At 39.0% G+C, this 22954-nt stretch overlaps 2 protein-coding genes across 9 annotated transcripts in view; one reads left to right on the top strand and one right to left on the bottom strand.

Moving 5' to 3' along the window:
• The first annotated feature begins 2608 nt into the window (after positions 1-2608).
• LOC106647123 (uncharacterized) lies at positions 2609-4350 on the top strand. Its single transcript, XM_089598851.1, has 4 exons — positions 2609-2838; positions 3826-3916; positions 3987-4129; positions 4212-4350. Exons 1-4 carry the CDS (start codon positions 2609-2611, stop codon positions 4348-4350), a joined length of 603 nt encoding a protein of 200 aa, XP_089454977.1.
• A 3988-nt stretch (positions 4351-8338) lies between these two features.
• LOC106647182 (thyrotroph embryonic factor) overlaps positions 8339-22954 on the bottom strand; it is a 105013-nt gene continuing 90397 nt past the window's right edge. For 3 of the 8 annotated variants that reach the window (XM_089588423.1, XM_089588417.1, XM_014363461.2), the window contains 5 exons: positions 15897-16042; positions 11972-12248; positions 11198-11301; positions 10526-10684; positions 8339-10439 (listed from right to left, as the gene is read on the bottom strand). In XM_089588423.1, coding sequence (XP_089444549.1) covers positions 10353-10439; positions 10526-10684; positions 11198-11301; positions 11972-12248; positions 15897-16042 — 773 coding nt within the window. In that variant the 3' untranslated portion in view covers positions 8339-10352. Of the gene's footprint in view, positions 10440-10525; positions 10685-11197; positions 11329-11559; positions 11580-11967; positions 12249-15896; positions 16043-22954 lie in introns of all 8 variants that reach the window. The other 5 variants (XM_089588419.1, XM_014363462.2, XM_089588422.1 and 2 more) reach the window with 4 other exon arrangements.

The following is a 22954-nucleotide window of genomic DNA, read 5'->3' as shown; positions in this document are numbered from 1 at the left end:
TTCTGCAAAAAAATAATTGGATGAGTAGGTCGGAATAAAAGGATTCAATTTTTGAACGAAAAACACGTGATTTCGGTCTCGTAGGAAAATTATTTTCGAGCCTCGTTCATTTTGCTTGGCACAATAAATTTTCTAAGGGAGTGTCCCTTATGTTTTAAAAATTTACAGTGTATAGAATTGCGTGTAAAACAAATTACGTAAATGTTATGTATAGGGCATTGTAATATTAAAGTAAAGCGCTTATGCATAAAATAAAATAAAAATCATTTGAATTAAAAAAAAATTAAATACAAAAATGTAAGACTATCATGACGTTTTTTGACAACCGTAAACAGAACTCACATTTTTCAATTTTATTTTAAATGGAAAAATCTAAGTTATAATAGACAGGTAATAGCGAATAAAAATTACCATCATATTTCATTATTATTTTTTATTTCTCAGAGTCTCCTTTGTTTCATGTACAATCGTTTTTTCCTCGCAGCATGAAATAAAAATGCTTCCATGGTCTGGCTCAATAGACTAAAATAAAGCCAATTGATTTTTTTTCTCCTTTTGTGGATACGCGTGAAATAATAACGAGCAAAGGGCACCCCCTCATTCACGCTTAGTACTTGAAAACAATAAACTGTATAGATAATTGCTCGTGAATGACTTGATTTTGCAAAAAAAGCATTGTTCACAGTGAGGTTAAATTCAGGAATGGAGATTAAAAATTGACGCTTGACAGCTGGCGCGTAGCTTTAATTACTTTTTCTCTTATAAACCTGTGAATCATTGATGCACATATTTTTTTGAAGAAAATAGCATGCGCTAAAGACTTGAATAAGTTAACCACGGCGAAATGAAAAATGTATAGGACACAGGTTTTTTTTCACGTATGAAAAAAAAAATCATTACCTTCGAGTCCCAACCTTCTGCGGTCGTTCTACAGTAGTTTTTATCCTCCAATTGAATAGTCCATGGTTTTTCGGTTAATATAATAGAAAATATTTTGCCTGTTTGTACACCAAAAATAACGATCAACCTCTTTGTAATATATTGTGCTTGTGATAAAATTATGATATCAAGTATCGTACTCCTTGGTTTTGGTTTAATTTTAAAACAAAGAACAAAATATCCCATGTTTCGTTTTCTTAATTATACAATGGATTATAGTAAATAAAAATAACACTCTTGCTTTGTAACATTAAAAATATTTTGTATGATTAAATTACAATACAAGAATTAAATAATTTAACGAAAATTTTTTACGTTCAACGCATGAAAAATATTACGAACATTTTTATAAAAATCATAATTCGTATAAAGTGCATACGTACACCCTTTGAAATTATGATTCAATTTTTAAGATAAGCACACTGAATGACTCAAGGATATTCCACCAAATTAATGGCTTTCTTTTTTTAGGAACATAATATCGAGCAGAGGAGATATATACATTAGATGTACCGTTTATTACTAACAATACTGTATGCGACAAAGCTAAATAAGCTAAATGATCAATACTTGTAAAAATAAGAAACAACATATACATAGGTACCTGTGCAAGAACAAAAAACAAAGTAATCTAAGATTTAATTTTAATTATCGCGAGGAACAAGCATAATGTAAGTATTTCTTAGACATTTTAATGTTTTTTTTTTCCAACCCTTACACCACTTGGGTGATTTTTACGGGCATCCTCTACCAAAGTAATGTTCCAATTTCCCTAACTAATCCTTCTGAACCCCTCTTTTCACCCTTACCGCGACCTTCTAAACTGTCCCTTTTCCCACACCTGGAAAGCCTACGTGGAGTGACGGAGTCTAGCCTTCGGGGTTGCCCTGATGTGAGGTGCAGAGTCGGCCTCGGAATCAACCGAGCTCCTACTGTTCCATTTATTGTTGTTTTGCTTGAATCTAATGCTTCTTGTCAAATTTTTAGGCCTCACTTGTTTACAAACTACCATTGGCAACAATTGGCCTTTTGGGAAGAAAAAGTTGGTCTATGGCCGTATCACAGAAAAACTGTAAAACTGTTGCTAAGGGGAGCCGTGATGGTCATGTGTACAGTAGGTTTTGTTGCAGGGGTAAATTACCTTTTTCATCGAATGAAATTTGAAAGAAAAGCTACAAATTCAATGTTTACATTTATCACGTACAATTCACAGATGGTAAGATTTTTTATGGAAATCCATACGGTTGACCTTGCCGTTGAGTGCTTGGTTACTGTTTTGTTGTACGTCACCACGTGCTTAAGACTTATTAGTCCGTCCATTTACGAGGACAGGGTAAGTACGATAAAATGGAGCAACCGTTTTCAAGATGAAAACCATACATGAGCACAACAATGTAAAAAGTAAATGCTTTTTTTTCTAGAGACTACAACTCTACGACCATATAATATTTGATTGGAGTAGGATAATGATCAAAGAAGAAAGAAGCTTATTGGTCGAAAGAGCCAAATCGACGTATCGATTTTTTTTCATCTACATGTGTGAGGATCGTTAAAGGATACATTTTTTTCTCAATATACTCATACTTTTGGACACGTACACACGTAACATGATTTAATTTTCTGTTTTCATCGGTGTTCAGCTTTTATTTTCTCCGCATCGTCAATGTACATGGTGTTTCCCATGGTCGAAATGCTCTACGCGAATATCTTCACGAACGTAACGGTCAAAAAAGAACTACCCTACAAAGTTGAGCTCTTTATCGATCAGGACAAATATTTCTACCCTTTAATGGTGTACTCATCTTTAGGCTGTCTTTGGGGAGTGGCAGTTATTATTGCCCATGACTTTTCGTATTGCATGACAGTAGATCACGCCTGTTGTTTGTACGTTATCATCAGGTGAGTGTTAATCTTGAGAATTTTACTTGTGGAATGCGTTTATATGCACGTGATTTGAATTTATGGTGCATTATGACGATATAAAAACCAGAAAAGTACTCGTAATTACGGGCAAATATATGTATATTGGAGGAATATTGAGTAACCACTTAGTCAATATCTGTTTGGGGTAATGTACACGGGCGAATTAAAGTAAGCCAATAATATGTTTTCAATGTATTACCCATGTTTACCTTAAGAATCAACAAATAGCCGTTACAGATGATACATCCATGGGATATAGTAGTTTTCGTATCTGGGGATGCACACCATATCTCCGATGAAATGTTTATCTTTGTTAGTAAAAAAAAAAAAAAAAAAAAAAATTAATAAATAAAATAAAAAAATAAATGCAAATGGACAACAACAAGTAGCAAGTTTATAAAAATATTATATTCGTTCGTATATTTCATACAGAATACAAACCTTTTTCAGTTATCTGGTGGTTATTCTAATTATTGAGTGACTAAGGTAATCTACACAAAATAACTTCAAACTCAGATCTCCAGATCGAATAATTAAGCACAAACTTCTGGTTTATTATTTTCTGAAATTCTTATGACAAAAATTTTGTGACAATAAAAAAAAATTTTTTTTTAAATTTATTCGACAGTTCATACTTATTAGTCAAAGGAATCCGTTATGTTCACCAAGTTTCAGTCATAAGATTTATAAGTACCGATGGTATTAAAAAAATAATATTCACTGGTCGTATTGTGTGCGAAGGATGCGGTTGACAAGAGCTACGAAATTGATAAAAAGAATCGAAGAAGGTCGTGAAACTTATCAAACGATTGGAAAAGACATCGACAAATTGGTTGTAGAAGCAATTGAATTGCATAATATGGCGATGATGTACGCACAATTTATTTAGTAATGGTCGTTAATTATCAGTTACTAGTGTCAAAGTGGACAAGACTGACGAAATTTATCTTCAATTAATTTCAGAAGGATCAAGATTATAGATAAAATCTACGGTCTTACGTGGTTATTTAATACTCTGTCGATCACCCTCAGCATAGGAGGCGGACTTTTAGTCGTAATTTTCAAAACACGAAAAACAACACAAAAACAATTTACGATGTATTTATTTATGTTTTATTTCGTAGGTGTTGAACAGTATTAACGATAATAATGTACTTAAAATGGCAAGAATAAGTATAGCATTTGTTACGTTTTGGGGACAGTTGTACTTTATATTTTATCCTGGTCAAAAAGTTATTGACAACAGTGCTTGGTTATTCGAGGCTTGGTATAACATTTTTAGGGCAAATTTTTGATAAAAATTTAACTAAAACCTCAGATGATGAACCTCAATTTAAATAATATTTCAGTTATAGTATGCCATGGTACTACATGCCGAAGGGATCAGTTACACTCATACGTATGATGTCGATACAAAGTTTAAGACCTTGTCAATTGACTGCAGCATATTTACTGCATTTAGATATGGAAACCTTCATGAAGGTATAATAATAGTAATAATATGTATATTGAAAATTACATTTTTTATTTTTGTGACAATAAACATTTATACCCTTTATTTTTTATCAAGTTCGTCAAAACTGCTTTTTCACTCTTCACCTTTTTTTCCTCGTAATCGTGACAAACTTTTCTCCAGTCGATCTTGAAGGAAGATGTTCTCCAATTACATCGGCAGTTTGTCCAATCACAGAATTGTTTATACGTGACTAGAAAAATAAATAAATATTGTTCACCCAACAAAAAAAGACGTTTTGATTATTTACAAAAGTAAATCCATGGTAAGCCTCGTACAAAGAGCTACGATTTTGCTGGTACACTCAGAAAATTGGCAGGGATGCCGTTTTTTTAAACTTTAGCGAATTTTAACTCAAGAACCTAAGTAGGATGTGGCTTTTCAAAGTACAATAAAGAAAAGTTTTTCCAAAGCTGTTTCTCACAAAAATTTTAATTTACTTCTGCATCCCGAAAATATCTTTTTTTCAAAATTTCTGACATTGATGTATAAATATATTTATTCTTATTAAATACAGGTAATATATTAATGTATGTGCCTATACTTTATGTATACTTACTGTGAGTAAAAAAATTGGGGTGAAATATGGTAAACCGTGACATACTTTTAAGACATGGTTTATAACAATAAATGCAAAATGAATTTTTCATGTTAATCATAAAACTTTTTGACTATAAATTATTGACTTAACGTTGAATAGACATCTAATATTTAGGTTTGAAAACATTATACCTGGTTTTATCCGCGTATACAAGGCAACCAGACACACGCATATGTATGAAGGATTGATCAAGCCGTCTGTTGCACATGGACTGTCCCGTTAAATGATTTATCGCAGCCAAACAAATTTCAAAAACGCTGATTTTTTAAATATTTGATAAAATTGATGGGAAATTACTCGATTCAATAATTTATAAGAAACTATTCGTGAAACAAAAATTAAATCTAATATTATTATGAATCAATCAATCAAAAAGTGGTGTATACTTTATTCAATTGGTTAAAGCTATAGCAACTAGGAAACACATCAGTTCCAAAGATACAACTGGTTCTAGACGCAATAAAATAATGTGTACTTGGAATGTGCGAGTTTAGGTACATTTTATGACTTTGGTAGGTTTCGAAATGAATGAGAAGTACTAAATGTCAATTAAAACAATAACAAATACATATATTTCTCGAAATGTTTTACAGTTAGGTTTCTTTATTCAGCCGTGAGTTGCGCTTTGTGTTATATCCTGTTTTACATGACGCTTTGTTTTGCTTACCGCTTTTTGACCATAATTTTTGTATTTAAAAAAAAAAAAAAAAAAAACCTACGCTGAGCGATCCCAGCTGAAGTAGCGACATTTTTCCTAATGTCTAATTGCTACTACGTGAGTTATTACTTTTTTATGCGTCCAAGGTTTTTTTTCCTAATATTTTTCCTCCCTACTCCTTCATCTAGGTTTTCGTATTTTTAAGAATTGCGCTGCTTTATTCCCTTAATATTATACGCTTTTCGTCTTTTTTAATAAAACATCATTTGCTTAATCCTCTAATGAAGCTCTGCCACTACGATTAGTATTACATTACTCGTCTAAATTTTGCTGATTTTTTTTTTTATTTTATTTTTTTTTATTTACTTCTGCAATTTTTGTAATCACTCTCGCTATAATTCTAATAATATTTAATGGTAATAATAATGGTCATCGTTCATTTTTCTCGTACTATACATTTTAAGTTTTACATAAAAAAAAAGGAAAGAAAGAAACAAAAAAGAACAAGTCGATCCATGGATCGCCTCAAGGAACGCTTTTTTCTATTTGCTTACTTTTTCACCAACGATCGATACAATAATTCAACGCCGGAAACGATTTCGCACGGTTTTATTATTTTGTGATAAGCATCTTTTTTCTTATCCGCACACGTCAACTTTCATTAAAAATAGGGTGTGCACCTTTCGTACATTTAACAATTTTTATAACTTTTTTCTGTGTTCGTATTTTTTTTATGTTTGCTCTGTTCTCGAAAATATTACATCTTCTTCTTATTGTTCTTCTTCGATGATTTATTTTTTGGTGTCAACTTCTCCAATTACAAAAATTAATGCGATCCACGAAAAGTGCGGTCCAGCGAAATAAAATGAAGATACAAAATAGCTACTTGTGTGTAAAAAGTAGCAAGAGTAAATAATCGGATTTCTTGATGACAATAATAATTTACTAATTTCCAAATGGACGTCATCGAAAAACTCGTGACTAAAATCATCGTCATCCCATGAGAAACTCATATCGACAGACGAATCTCATTTTCAACGACCACAAGCAAAAATAAACATCTAAAAAATTAAAAAAAAAAGTATATCAGAGAAAAAAAAAATTAAGTCAGAAGTAAAAAGAAGAAGCCAGCTTTCTTTAGGTCGTGGTGCTTATTTTTTGTTCTTTTGTTTGTTTGTTTCTACAAAATATATATTATATTTATATTATAAAGATTCTCGCTTCTTCCTCCATCCATCCGTGCGCGTATAAAATAATAGCTGATTCGTTTTCAATTAGTTATTATTATCTCATGCGATCGTTTACGCCAACGAAATTTTCGTTCATATCTACAACACACGGTTCAGTTCGATCTGATTTTTTTTGTTGATTAATCGATATTATAGTCATTATTATCCTTCAATGCTCTACAGCTTATGTATTACCATAACATTAATAAAAATTACAAACGAAGCTTAAGAAATGTGTAAGGGAGTGAGGCGTAGATTTGATTATACGTAATTGTAAACATTGTTACCATCACAACTCGCTGTGTGTGCATAAAAAATAAGGATAAAAATCATCACTTATCCACGGGATAGGGCACTCGAAGACTTTTATGAATATTTGTGTATGTGTACGTGTTAAGGAATAAAAAACCATCACCAACATGTTTAGAGTGTATCTATCACGCTATATGCAAGTAAGTGGTATCGTATTTATGCGTCGATGCTTCTGTCTAAATCTGAACGAGTATTATAAAAGTATTTTTTTTTTTTTTTTTTGACAAAAGCTTATTTCATACAATACACGCACACATTTGATGCACGAATAATTGAGATTTGTATGTCAAAAAGAAATAAATTTTTGCCAAATTCAGTACAGGCTAAATCGTGATTCTTGTCCGTAGTGAATAAGAGATGACCTCTTGTAAACATCAACAACCTGCTTGTGGTCGATAACGTATGCTTTTTTTTTCTCTACTTTTACAGTGTTGCTGTACATATACTTGATTTGATTTTATGATTTTGCATAAAAGCATGAAAATGATTCAATGATAAAAAAAGAACGAAAACTCGCTGATTTAACGTACAATTTATTACACATTGCATTGCATATTCTTACAAAATATTTACCGTGTAGGCCCTGTAAGTGCGCAAAAGTATACAGAAAAAAAAAAAAAAACAAAATCAACAAATTCGGGAAATGCACTCATTCAATCGTGGTTACAACGAAAAGTTTCTTCTCCGAAATTTCGCGGTCTAACAACAAAAAATCAATCAAACAATAAATTCATCTAGCACAAGCATATTAGATCTAAGTACGCTGTGATTTAATTGAGTAGAATATTTTTTTTTAATTCAACAATTTTTCTTGGTATATACTACAAGTTGATTATAATATCCCTACAAGGCCCTGTGCGGGCGATGTCAACGAGAATCTACGCGAAAATCTCAAGCTCTTGAGTTGCAGATTCCTCAATTTTATTATCGTCATTTTGCTAAATCGAAAACTCGTCTCGTTTCTTAAATATTTATCTACATGGATTTTATAAAACAATTTTTCTTCTATTCGCATTTGCCGCCATGCTTTTGAGCTCGCGCAAATTATACATAACATAATAATAAACGTCACTTTTAGTCCAAAATTCGATAAGAAATAACATTCATTGATAAAGTTTAAACGTACCTCGCAAGTCAACAAAAAAAGACTATATATATATATATATATATATAATATGTATATGTAATAAGAAGGGAGACATCATGAAGTGTACAAGAGTGAAGGGAGAGGGGGTGGGGGGAGGAGGGAAAAAAAATTTACAAGTCGCTCGTTGCGAAAAGCCTGTGAAACGAGAGCTCATCCCGAAAAAATATACAGTCATCAACAATGATAATATTTTATACCTTTTTCTTTCTATCGACAATATTCCTAGTTTTACAAATTACTTCGCAGGTAGATAAAAACTTTACTTCCTATGATAGGTGTATCTCCGCAGTACCTTCGACAAGACGTCCCATCGTTCGACGTATACAATTAAACAGTATATATATATATATCTCTCTCTCTCTGTTATGCCAACTTTTTCTTTTATTTCATGCATCTCATGATCGTTTCCTCCCGTTTTCTGCACATCCATTGCTATTCTTTTCATTTTTTGCTAGTGTTGTTAATCTTTTTACCATCATTGTATCATGATATATCGATATCTTATTTCTGGTGTTTATATTTTTGTATACCATGTAATCTAACTATACATATATAAATATATACAATAGGGGGTGGGGGAAGGAAAGAAAAAGGGAATGGAGTGAAGGGAGATGGATGTACTTTATTTTGGAAAAAAAAAAAGAAAAGAAAAAACTATGAAGAAGAAAAAAGATAGAAAAGTGCATCTAGGCGTAAAAATGACGCGAGATAGTAGCCGTTATTTTATTCTCAATCGCATGAGATATGAAGGGTCAAAGATAAGTTTCTCGTGATTTTTTTCATCATCATGCGCGGAGTGAAAATTCACTCGTCTAGAATTTTTTTTTTTTTTTTTTTATAATCAAAAAATAAAAAAGTTAACAGTTGAAAATAAATTATCATTGCACAATAAAATCTGAAATCGAATAACAATAATAAAAAAAAAAAAAATAATAGTAATATATATCAAAATCACTTACACTTACGTATACTATGAAAAAAAAAAAAAAAAAAAAAAGAAGAAAATTTACCTCTATCATTGTGCAAATATTGAAGAGATTAAAAAAGCGCTTCCTTACATAAAAATAATTAAAAATTAGTCTAATAAAAAAAAAGAAAGAAGGAAAAATTGATGATTATCAAACTAGCGATAAAAAATCTGAAAAAAAGTGTTACTTCTAACTGTGAGCATTGAACGCTTGCAAAACAAAGACTGTCTGATTTTTCACTCCGGTAGTATGTATACAACAAAACTTGGACGAAACATTGTTATCGTATAAAATCGTCAACATACTCTTGTTCGAGCGATTTCAAGTTCAGCGTGATCTATATTTTGCACAAAAAAAAAAAAAAAAAAAAAAAAAACACATTTTTTTTTTTCAAAGTGCACGGTAACATTTGATTACATCATCACTTTCCTCTGTTTTTCGAAACCTTCGTCGTTCCACGTTAATATACAAAGGGATACAAACAAACATCGCGCTCTACGAAAGTTTTCGGGTTGAAAAAAAAAAAAAAAAACTAAAATTCCACAGAGTACTCGGTAGCAAAAAAAAGAGGACGGGACGAGAGGGATATACATTGTAAAGTAACGTAAACGCGCTTGGGTAAAAATCACGACGAGAGCATAATATTCATTGTGTATAGCGGTAAGTAACGAGAGAGAAAAAAAAAAAAACCTAGGAAGAGGAAAACCAATGGTGTACGCAGTGGTAACAACATAGCTCCACAGTGCAATATCGACGCAAGCCCCCTAAATGCGATATACATGTTGGTAGCCCACTCATTAGCTCGATTCATTTTAATTTTTCTATCGTGCCTTTATATATATATATAAAAAAAAAACTCAAGGGGAGGTACGATATGCACGTGTGCATGTTTCATTCTTATTAACGCGTAAATTGATCACACGCGTAAAGGTGCTCGGGAAATGGGGTTGTTGTTGTCGGCTGCTACTGTACGCGGCTTCCATTGTTGTAGTCGTCGTTGATGTTGTTTGGAGAAGAAGAACAAGAAGAAGAAGAAGGAGGAGAATAAGAGAGACCGGCCGGTTACACGTCCGTGTACTTGCTCAGTTTGTCGCGCAGCAGCATGTTTTCGTTCTTTAACCGATCCAACTCTTGTCGAAGGCCCATGTTCTGCGAAAAAAAATAGGGAAAGGGAAAAGTTATATACCGTTGCACCCAAGGGTCCATTTCGAGCGAGAGGTATGAGCGTAAATTACCTCTTTCTCGAGGAAACCGGCACGCAGGGCTATCTGGTTTTCCTTCATGCGGCGCGCGTCCCTGGACCGCTTGGCCGCCATGTTGTTCTTTCTGCGACGCGCCCAGTATTTGTCGTCCTTCAGGTCGTCGGGAACGAACTGCAACGGCAAATCCTTTTTCTTTAATTTTCTCGTTTATACCTGGCGTTCGCCGACCGATGTTGTTGTTCTCGTTACATAGTTACATATATATGTATACATAGCATTTTCCCCTCCACCACGATTTTGGGATTGTTAGTACTATATGAGGCGCGGTTAAATGGTTACGCTTAAGCGCGAAAATTAATAATAATCGATAGTCATCGCGATGAATTTCGTCTCGCGTTGTGTTTGAGATTATATAGTCTTCGTTCAGCAGTGATATATTATACGTATTTATCTAAATAATATCTCAAATATGCATCATGTGGTAATATATGGTTTATACAATAATAAAGTTTACAGATGCCAAAGAGTGAAAATTAAAAAAGCCAAAACTGCGTTTCAAGCACACAGAATGCACATGTGTGGTTTTGAAGCGAACGAGAGAGTAAAGATGAAAGAGATGCGCATACGCGAGGTGATACGGAAAAGGGGGAGGCTAAAAGTGTACGAGGGAGGAGGAGGAGGAGGAGGAGGGGGTGTCATGCTCACCTGCTTCCTGGACTTCTTGATCATGGGCTGGGGCTTGAGCTCCTCGTCGGAAAAGGCCCGGGTCCGGGGGTCAAAGTCCCGCCCGGATGAGGCCATCGAGAGCGCTACAAGAGACAAGCCATTTGTACACACTGTATATTCGTGCACGGCAACGAGCAGTAAACCCAAGGCCCTTATCTCCGACTCGTTCTCACACGTGTTGCCCCATCGCCCCTTATTTCGTAAGCTTAGATAATTACACAGATTCTTGGGCCGATAAGTACACACTTTGAAAATTTCGTCGCGCTCCGAGACGATAAACACGCTGTATCTGCCGTCTCGGGCGAACGCTCCCCGATAAGCCGCAAACTTTCGAGCTTGACCGAGTTTCGATGAGTTAACCCTCGTCATGTTTTTCACGGCTCGATAAAACAAATAAGTCGCTCTCCGGCTGATGCCTTCGTCTTACCAATCTCGTCTTTTTCCACTAGTAGACTTATTCATGTAGAAATCACATTATTTTCGATGCATCCGTCGCGTGAGGGCTATTTTTTTGAAAACCAACGCAACCAAGTCCCCCTGCTGCTAACACGAGAGAGTATGTGAGAACAAGTCAACCCGAGCGAGACGTTTATCCTTTTGTAGATAACTGGAATCGCGACGCGTGGGCTCGTAAATAAAAGTCCCCGTATCATCGGTCTGGCCGCAAGAGAGGTACACAGATAACTCGGATGTCAATCGCGGTTGACCCAAAAAAGAGAGTCGTGAAAACAAAAAAAAAAAAAAGCAACTCACTCGAGTCAGCGGGCGAGGGTGGATTGAGGGTGTCGGGCGAGCAGCAATCGCTGGGCGAGAGCGAGCGCTCGCGCTTGGTGACGGGCTCGAGGTGCAAGCTACCCGCGGGTCCTTGGTGTCCATTGCCCGGGCCTCCGCCGTTCGTTCCGTCGCCGTTGCCGATTTTGTGCAGTTGGCCGCCCGAGACCGGCATCGCGCCCTGACCGCCACCGCCGCCACCGGCCACCCCGTCCACCGGGATGCCGTTCTCCGACAGGAACTCGTCCAGGTCTACGTACTGTTGTCGTTCACATTAGCCGGGGTGACAGAGAACAGAGAAAAACAAAGGCGCAACGTGCGTGCTCGTTCAATCATGGCCTGCTTCGTATACATTGGGAAGGGCTGCTGGTCATGTTTTTTCATGTGTGAGTGTGTGTGTGTGTGTGTGAGGCTAAATTTATCGTTTTTTAACGATTTTTCTGTCCCTTCGTTACCTTCGCGAAAACTATACATTTGGGTACTTTATTCCATTCGATTCAGCGCAACTAGGGTAATAAACGGGCATAACGATCCGAGATCGGTAACAACTGTACCTTCTGCACGTACATTATATACAACAGCATGAGAATGGCACGAGAAACGCAAACGCGGCAAGACAGGCGCAAGTCGCTCGAAAAATCGTTGTTGCGCGGCACATCACGCGATAAAACACTCGCGATAGTACACACAGAGTCGATCGTTATTGCCGGAGCTGGAAAATTACTTATTCTCATGATCAGCGATGCCGCGTACAGCGTTATTGGGTTAAGGCTTTCAGATATATAGGCGAGGATGTGCTGCTTGAAATTATACACGCGCGTGTACATGTGCAAGTATACGAGATCCGGGCGGGCAGGCAGGGAGGAGGAGAAAAAGAAAATGCCCAGCTCGGCTTTTAATTGCCGGCAATTTGCCTCGCTCACGTGAAAAGCGCGTACATATACATGCGCACGTGGGGATTTTTCGAAAAGTCAGGCGGTGGAAGGACGATACGAGCATATAGTTTCCGCCAACGTGTACACGTACCTATATATCTATATATCGGCTCTTCCGTTGCTCGTTCGAGACGAGCATATACACGGGATTAATCTATTCTTTTTTTCTTCACGCTCCTCCAAAACGAGTATAGTAATCGCGCAAATTAGATATTTTACTGTACACTAGGGTCCGTGTATCTCGATGACTAGCAATCGTTTTCTATATGATCGGTATCGTACAAGTGCAAACGAATGATCGTCCTTCGGGGCCATTCGATTGGCCGCGCGTAGAAACAACGAAAAACACCCGGGTATGTAGGTACGACCTATTCATTATATCATCAGAGGCGCGTGTCATCGGCGGAGAGAAGAAAAAAAAAGGCACCACGCATTCCTAGCTAGAAAAAGTCAAGGTCGCGGAGGAAGTTTGCCCCCTCCCCCTTGGCTTCTTCTTGTCAATCATCAGAGAGAGGAAAACCGAGAACCGCATCTGTTGTTTCTTCTTCTGCTCAATTACGTGTGTCGCGGCAAAAAGAGGCGCGCATTGTCTTTTTCCCGTATTTTCTTAATAAAAAGGCTTTGCAAGGAATCGACGGTTTTTTCGCGAGTCAATCGTTATACTCTCGTCATGCCGAGTCCAACGGAGCAAGTATAGCATGTCACCAACACGTTCTTGGTGGAGGAGCTCCGAGCTAGACACGAGCAGCGAGTAAAACCAAAACAAAGTACGAGCTTCTTCTGTTTTTGCCATCTCCGACGTGCGCTGCAGCAGCGTCAAAAAAGATTTCCGAGCGCGTATATATGTACAAGTACCTCCTGTTGTGTGCGCCCGCGGGTACATATAGGAGAAAGTCGACGGCCGCGGCAGTACAGGAGTAGAGAGAGAGAGAGAAAGAGGGAAAGGTGGCAGGCCAGATTATCGCCAGATTTACGCGTCACGCTCGCCTCTCCCTTTTCCTCGCTCCCACTCTCTCCTTCGCGAGTACCTGTATACCTATATTGGTACACGTATAGCAGCGTGTGTATATATGCCAGACGAAGAGAGACCGAGGAAGAAAAAGGGGCGCCGTCGAGTTTTGCCAGATGAGGAGGAGGAGGGGGGAAAAACCTTCCGCGAACTTCCTCGTTGTACTCGCGGAGTGCGGGGAGCATGACGGCGCGCCGGAGAAAGTGACCGGCGAGTGTGTCTAACCCTCCCCCCAACCGATTCGCGCTCCGCGCGTCCATACGTTTTGCTTGATCCCGTCTTTTAAGCTGTAAGTATGTACCTATAACGTAGTGTGCACAAAAGAGTGCAGAGGTTTTCCCCTTTCGTTTGTCTTTGGATGTTGAGGCGCTTTTTTGGACGCGATCGGAGGATTTTCGATGGGCTGGGAAATTCGTGCGATGAGCTTACAGAGTGACGCGAGGCATTGCGCACAGGATTGATTTGTTTTTTTTTTTTTTTTTTTTTGTTCATTTTTCGTGAGCTTGTATCAATATGAGATGAGGGAGGTGGGGGGAGGGGGATGAAGGAATTTTAATGATTTCTCCGTGTTTTTGTTTTATTGGATGAATCTATGAAATCGAGGCAGAGTGAATTGCACTTTGCGAACGCGTTTCAACAGAAAGTCCGCAGGTCGTTGCACTCGTTATGGACTCCGTGTTCCGTCTTTGAGCTGTAAGTACGAGCACGGAGTCTTTTTTTTTTAATGCTTATATTTTTTTGTTTGTTGCTCCTGTAATATGATTGATCGATGTGTGTGTGTGTGATGGAAAAGTGTCGTGAGTCAAATGTTTTTCATGTGATTCGTATGTACATTGAAATATATATATATACACATTTTTTTAAAATTTAAATTCATTTTTGGTTGATAAATAAAATTCAATATCATGCCAAAAGAAAACCACAAGAGAAAGAAGAAAAAAAAAATTCAAACTCTGTGTTACTATAAGTATGGTTTTTTCTGTGAAGTACGGGTTTATAAGACTAGTGATAACATCATGCATATAAGTAATGACACGTTGTCCATCCTTACAATAATAATAATAACAATAATAATAATAATAATAATAATAATATATACTTAGTTCCAAAGTAAAACACACAAACGCAAAACTCAAGTCGAAACGTAAAACTTTTACTGGTATGAAAATTCAAAGTGCAAACAACTCGATCCGATAAAAAAAAAATTAATCTGTGCGCTAACAAAAGGCTCTTTCTCGCAAATACAGTGATTTCTCACTCTAATCTATACTTGTGATTCGGTAATTAAGTGTACAACGTAAAATAGACTTTCAAGCGGTAGGTATACATTTGGGTATTATTGATAATCTGTACGCTCAATTATTCGACTTAATCGTCGTCAATAAATACACAAAATCGCTCGATTTATAAAATAATCCAGATTCGCGAGCCAACCAATGTTACTCGCGGCTCTAATGATTATGCGTATACGGTTTAACTTTTCCTCAATTTCTGTTAACAACTTTCTAACCGCTTGGAATTAAAGTACCGTAAATATGAGTTTTAATTTCTCAACGCCAACTTGTTTTTCAATTGCGGACGAAAAAAAAAAAAAAAAAAAAGTGTCGAATCACCGTTAAAACGTAAAAACTGTTTCATTCGATAGGTAATTTCACCTGAACCTTTTGCATTGGCACATACGGATAAACACACAATCACTGCTAAGGTATAATATACAGTGTACAACGAGACAAAAGAGATAAAAAAAGTGAAAAAAAAAAATTGCGTGAAATATCACACGAAAAAAAAACGAATACCGGTTACTTTGCACATAAGAACGTCAGCATCAGCAGTAGGAGAGACACAATAAGGAAAAAAAGGGTTAAAAAAAAAAAAAAAATCAAATTACAAAAAAAAGAAAAGAAAAGAACATCCTCTGCAAGCGTCTCTTTCGAGGCTTACCGTCTCGCGTCTGTGTACATACATGGTTCAATACCTTCAGGTCGGCATCGTAGGGCAATGTCTTTTCCCAGAGATTGGGCCCGAGAAAAGCGGCCTGGGCCTCGACGTTGCCCCACAGCTCGCCGTCCGCGTCCTTTTTCTCGTCCGGGCCATCTTTTCCTTGTTTCCCTGCAACACACGCAAAACACAGGTTGAGAAAAAAAAATCGTTTTTTTTTTTATTCATTTGCTTGTTTACCATACAATGAGATCAAAAAATGACAAATGTGCACATATTAAAGATGATACAGCGCCGTAATCATTCGCTCGGTGCATGTATAATACAACAAGGCCGTAGCACTCGATTGCCCTTTTTTTTTTTTTAGTATCCAATGAGTCTAGAAATATTTTTAATGTAGGTATAATATCTCACGTGCGGGAGTGTGAAGATAATATTTTTCCAGCGCAAACCACACGTTTATCAAATACCATGTGTACCATTGCACAAGTTGACTAAGGATACGTCGCTACGCGCGAAAACCCGAAAAGTTGATGGATGGTGATGATCGCCAATCTCGTCGTAGTCTCACGGTCACTCGGAACCTCTTTGTCGTAATTAATGACATTGTCGAGAAAATAAAAGAAATCGAAATTACAAAGGAGAAAAAAAAGAACACAGAGAGATACCGAATAATAGCCCCAAAAGCGGAATAAGGTATACGGAGGCCCAGTCGGGGGGGGGGGGGGAGGCCCACGCGACAAGGTCAAAGAGGAAGAAGCCGTCGAGCGGTCGGCTCTTAATGTACGAAAAGCCAAAGGTAGATCGGTAATTTGGAGGTATATGCGGCTCTGACCTCCAATGAATCCTGCCCCGTGGTCTGCTTTTGTATATATATATATATGGTGGAGGGTATATTCGAAGTCCAACGTAGCAGCGTATAGACGTGGTATTCCCCAATGAATGATCGGGATACTTTAAGAAAATTCCTCAGTCTCAGTAAAATCGGTAACCGCGGTTTTTCTCTCTGGAGATAAAAAAATTCCCCAAATTCCACATGGCGATCCAAATGAGTGGAAACCCGTGCGTTTTTGGTACGCACGAAAGAAACTATAGCTCCAAAACGGACAAACATCTCTGTTCTCGGAAGAGCGCGAATCTACCGATTCTGCGAAGGTTTCTGCGTGTGTATATTCCCCTTACGATGGGAACTAGGAAGCTGGAGCTCGCGTTTCTGCACGACATATCTCTCTCTCTCGGCTCTACAGGCGTTGAGTTATACACGCAAACGGCGCGCAGGTGGGTATACATATACTTATTCTTCTTCGATTCTTTTTCTCCTCCGATCGGTAGATCGATTGTCAAGGCTACATAGCTGCGCTACACGTGCCTACACGGCATATACCTATATGGACTCTGGGTGAGGTTGGCTTCTTCTGTTACACCGCGTCGGCCGTTCGTTCTTTTGTTTATCTCCCGAGCAGCGAGACGTTGCGCGCCGTTGGACACATATATATGTACACTAGACGAGGCGCTTTCGATCGGTACTGAAAATTCTAGCCCGTGTACGATTTGCATAAATCCGCGAACACCAAAAGAAGAGCCGTTTTGCAACCCACACCGACCCCGTAACGATCGTTTTATGGCTGACATCATTTACAACTTCCTCTCGCAAATTATCTTTTTTCCCCGTATCTGTTTTTTTTTTTTTTTTTTTTTTTTTGCTCCCTTTTACGATATCAAACAATAATAAATAATTGCCTATGTTTATTCCACATGTAAAAACGCGTGCGTGCGCGGTTTTCCGATACCACGTTCTAGAGACGTATAATGACGACGATCGTTAGAGGATTATTCCGCGATCGTCGTCCGTTCTCTTGTGCATCGTATGGATCAACGCTGTAGCGCAATTTTCGTATCCTCGCTCGCTTTTGTGTAAGTATGTGTCTTTGAAGCGCGATGGAAGTTTGCATGCACGGCCAAAGTAATTTTGAAAAATCGGCGCGAGCGTGATTTCATTGCATGGACGGCGGCTGCTGGAAAGCGCGGCCTCTTGTTTTGTCATTTTATCTAATGATCCTCCTCCTCCTCCTTTTTTTCCCCCTTCCTCTCGATACGCGCGTCTGCGGTACTTTTTGTGATAAAAATCCCACTTGAAAGTATTAAATTCTAATCGCGTGACTCATTAAAACGATCCTCGAAGAGGGAAAGGAGGGTTGGTGCAACAGCACCGACGCCTTTTTTTTTCTTTTTTTTTTTTTTTCATCATTTGCAGCCGTGCGCGAGAGAGAAAAATGTCACGCGGTGCTGATTTTTCCGAGATTAGAATGAAATCCACTTCAGGGAACGACGATAAAAACCGCGCGAGCGTCAAAAAAAAGATTATGTGTATAGGAGCACCATGATCTTGCGCAAACCGCGGTATTTTATGATAATCCACGCTGCAATTGTCGTGTATGAATAACGATGATGATAAAAAAAAGTAGGGGCCGTACCGATAGCTGGCGCACAAAGCCGACAATGCCGATTTTCGAGCGCTTGTGCAATCGAGGCAAAAAAAGACACGAGAGAGAGAGAGAGAGAGAGAGCGTCCTCGAGGCTGCTCTTGATCGTGAATCACTTGCCTCCAAAGTCAAGGTTCCCATTGCACCACTCGCACCTGCAGCGTCGAGAAAACAATCGACGGAATGCCGATTTTTCTAGTTTTCGCGACTATGAGCAGCCGAGCGCGACCACCGGTCTCGGGGGGCCTTGAAACGCCACACGCGTACAGCCAGAGAAAGAGAAAAAAAACGTCCGAAGCGAATTGACAAAGAGCGGCGAGAATTTTTTTTTTTTTTTTTCTTCCTCGCCGAAGCGGGTAACGGTAAAAACGAGATTGCCCATATAACGTACAGCATCGCAGAAGAGGCTCCGACAAGAGAATACGCCTCTCCCTTTCTCCCTTCTGAACCGGCTACTTCGACATTCCTCGGATGTTCCACCGACACACTGCTTCGACAGACTCCCAAGGCTATATATACAAGGGACACGCGATCGTCCCTTGAACGATCGGCTGGTATTAATGAACGCCCGATCAATCGATCTTTTTTTTTTTTTTTTTTTCGCCGTTCGACTATATATATTTATACGATCACTGCCAGCTTCGTAAACACTGCTACCCTGAGCAATTTGTTAACAGTTGATCAGATTGCGGGACACGCTATTTGTCATCGCTCCCCCCTTCCACCCTCCTACTCCCCCTGATCTATTTACATGTATTACGGCAATTGTATTTTATGAATTTTATACCAGTATATTGAGTCTAAAATGCCCTAACGCCGCGTGAATGTGTACGTTGTACATACCGACTGCTACATACAAATTAGCATGAAGGTACGGTCGGCGGCAATGAAAATCACCGGCGGCGGCACGCGCCGGCGAAAATTAATATTAATTCAGCTCGAGTCAAGGCCGATGGGTCTTGGTTCTAACGCGAGAATAGTGAGAGAAAAATCACACGTGTATGGTACACCCCATTTGTTGACTCCATCGGAAAATCAACGATTCCACGAATAAGTCCCGTATACAACACCCACTTATACGAGTCTTGATGATGATGATGATGATGCGTTCATCTTTTGTCAAGTGAAACAGCCCTACAGGTATATACTTGCAAATGTGTGAGAAAACTCGCGTAAAAGAGAACAGGAGAAGAAAAAAAAAAAAAAAAAATGGCTCGCCATCCTGCGTGCGTAATAAATGGCTTGAGAAGAAAAAAAAATGTATGGAAGGCGGGAAGGACGTTGCGTCCAGTGCCGCGCGATTCCGCCTATAAATACCGTGCGTGCGGCAAGTACCGTATGGACATTAGCGTATGTCTAATGAAAGTGACTCACCATCGGAGATTATTACACGCGACTCCCTCCCTTTTCCGTACTTGTAGGTATACTCGCGGTGAACTAATCTTTCTTTTCTCACGTTCAAAAAAGCACACCCATGCACTTACTTACTATTATTACGATGTATAGGCGACTCTGCTCGTCTATGGGAGCAGCCTTGGTATATACTTACTATTATTTTATGCATTGCGCTTTTCTTGACATGCCGCGTGGACGCACGAGACGCGCGACTCGTGATGTATATAGGCGTGGGACACGCGACGGCTCTTTCTTCTTTTTCGTTACCACCAATTGATGTCACACGGGCGCGTTACATTGCGGCTATTTTTAGTCCTCCAACGGAGAGGTAGGTATTGGCGAGCCATCGTTTATTGTTTCCCTATTTCTATCATTTTGATGACCACTATATCCATGTAATATTGTCCATGTATAAAAACGCATTGCCCTAGATATGAACAAAATGCCAGTGTGTACCCGCGCCGAAAACAAAGCCAACGACCCAATGAGAGGAACAGATTCGCGACCATTAAAAAAAAAGAGAATAGGAAGGCAAAGCTCTATATGGTATTAGCAACACACACACACACACACGCTCGAAGACAATAATAAACGAATACCGATGTTGCTGAAGAGGAGTTGTTGCGTGTAGGTATATATATAGTATAGGTAGACAACACACACACACACGCGGAGAGGGAGCAACATAAGTAAGAGGAGGCGCGGGAGGATCTCGCGGCCTTGAACTAAATTACAATGGCCGGGGCGGTTGTTGTTGTATTGGTTGGTGTACAGTGGTATGAATAATATATATACGTATATATAGGTACGGCCGGCCGCGCTTGTTTAGATGTTTAGCCAGCGCGACTGCTGTCTCTTTGTAATACCCATTACTTGGTGCCGCTGCTTGCGTGCACACGCCTCGCGCGCGCGACACAATGCGCTCGTACATAATATGTATATATATAGCTTGCACACTCCCTCCCTCTCCCTCTCTCTCATGATCGAACATCCGCTCCATTTTTTCGCCACTTCGTCTTTCCCGAGCGTTATTGTTGTACACTGTGGGTGCTTTTTCCTCTCCGCTGGTGCATAACGGCGCTCGGCTCGAGCTTTCGTTTTCGTATACACGAGTTCGTATAGGTATTCCGAGCTTGCGAGTTGGGCTCTGGTATTTTTAAAATCGAGACAAGCGAAGGAGCGACCGGGAATTTTGGAAATCAGTGGATGCTGCCCGAGTTGCGGTCAGCCGCGCGGTCTCTACGAGAGCGCCTTTCTATTTTTCGATGTTTTATTTATAAAAATATGAAGAAAAAAAAAAAAACGTATGCAGCCTCACATTTAATATAACCTATATACACATGTGGCAAAATGGTATACAAACGCACGGAAGCCGGCGATAAAAGCGCGCAGTGGTGCCGGTGGATTCCCCAGTCGGACTTACGTAAGTGCCGCTGCAACGGTATATCCAGCTGGAGCATCGCGAGGGAAGGCGTTTGTATATAGACACGAAGCGCACGGTGCCACGTGAATCGCGATGACTCAGAGGGATCCTCTGCTTCTGTACATGTTTCTTTTACTTCTTTTCCTTCACTCGCACAAGTGATCAGTTTACTTGAAAATTCAGGGCTGTACAGTTGCTTAAATACACCACTTGATCTGTACTACCAACAGGTATACACTCACAAAATACTATAGACGCGCGTGAAGCATATCGGCTCTGATAACGTGTATGATCGAAAGGAGGAAGCGAGATCGGTGGTGGTGGTGGTGGTGCAAGTTTTCCTCTCTCAAGGCGCTCTTCGCGACGACTTGCAATATAAGCGCGTTTTAAAATAGTATCAGCAGACGGACCGAGAACCGGCACCGGCTGCGTATATGATTTCAAGGCCGGAGGAAACGATCGCCAAACACAAATGGAATCGCTATGTGTTACATTCCCGGAGGCGCGTCTATTTTCGAGAAAACACGAAAATGTGATACATTTCATACGGAGACCGAGCTGTACATTGTACTGTACCCACTGTTTTTTTTTTTTTTTTTCTTTTTTTTCACAAGACCATAGTAGGTGGATACAAGGGGGTTTTTTTTTTGCTCGCAGGAAAGCTACGACGCGGAAGTGTTGTGTTTTTTTTTAGTTTCGATCGACGGAGAAAAATAAAGAAAGGGGGATCGGCTACGATTTATCTATTTAACGAGTCGCCGATTGGTTTTCAAGGATTAACGCAACAACGACGACGACTACCGATCGTGTGATGAATATTTAATTTAATCCATAATATGGTGCACGCGTCACACTTTCGTTTTAGAAAGCTGGTATATTATTTTCGAGAGCTGGAAATTCCTTTTTTCATTAAAAATGGTAATTTTGGTCAACCTGTTTTGGAATTTTTTTGTTTTGTTTTTTGTGTATACAGTTTTGTCATTTAGGCGCGTGCAGGTATACATTATCATAAATCAATGCACGCGTTACATACCGATAATATTAATAATTACGATCGCGATGGTAATTCAAACGGAGAATCACTTGCAATGAGAGGTAGTAATCGCGCGTATATCACTTGTGCCGACCGCTCGAAGCGATTATCTCGTCTCGGGTTGTAATATACGCATAAATTCGTCGTTGTATCAGAGATGTGTTTAATTTAAAAAAAAACAAAAAAAAAAAAAAAAAAGAAAAAAGAAACTTCACGGTATCCGAGTTCTTCATTGAAACGAGTCAAATGAATTTCCCTCACCTCCGTCGTAAAATTAAAAATCAATGAGCGCAAACCACACGTGTGGCTGTATCTTGGCACCATCGCCGGCGAGCTCCATATAATTCCACGTGAAGCAACTGCACCCGCGAGGCGCAAGGATGACGAAACGCCGTTCATAAAATCTTTGCAGAATGCAAAACGCATACAGTCACCCCCACTTACATCATAACCCTCGTATAGAGGGGTGCAAAATTTTTCAAAACCACAGTCCCGTAAGAAAGTCGCATGGCTTGCGTGGTGGTGGCAGGGGGGGGAGATACTACCGGGTGATATAACTTTTCCATTTCAACTCACAACTATTCCGGGGGATTCCCAGAGAAAGGCGAAATCTACATATGATTTCTCGATGGACGCGTACACCTGCGCGTCAGAGTTGATTTTTCCATACACTATACATGTATGTGCAACAACACGACACAGCATCTGAGCGAGGTATCGAGTTTCCGGGGGGGCCGCGCGCGTACAGT

Source organism: Copidosoma floridanum, unplaced genomic scaffold (assembly GCF_036245765.1).
Source record: "Copidosoma floridanum isolate Cflo_tuat_1 unplaced genomic scaffold, Cflo_Japanese_pri ptg000006l, whole genome shotgun sequence".
NCBI classification, from domain to species: Eukaryota; Metazoa; Arthropoda; class Insecta; order Hymenoptera; family Encyrtidae; genus Copidosoma; species Copidosoma floridanum.
The sequence above is the reverse complement of the archived record's forward strand: the minus strand, read 5'-3'. Positions and strand labels throughout refer to the sequence as shown.

Excerpts from the sequence above, each read along its gene's own strand:
- LOC106647123 (XM_089598851.1), top strand. The coding sequence starts at position 2,609 with ATGGTGTTTCCCATGGTCGAAATGCTCTACGCGAATATCTTCACGAAC. Across the intron at positions 2,839-3,825 it reads TGTTTGTACGTTATCATCAG|AAGGATCAAGATTATAGATA; the intron begins GTGAGTGTTAAT and ends AATTAATTTCAG. Across the intron at positions 3,917-3,986 it reads TAGGAGGCGGACTTTTAGTC|GTGTTGAACAGTATTAACGA; the intron begins GTAATTTTCAAA and ends TTTATTTCGTAG.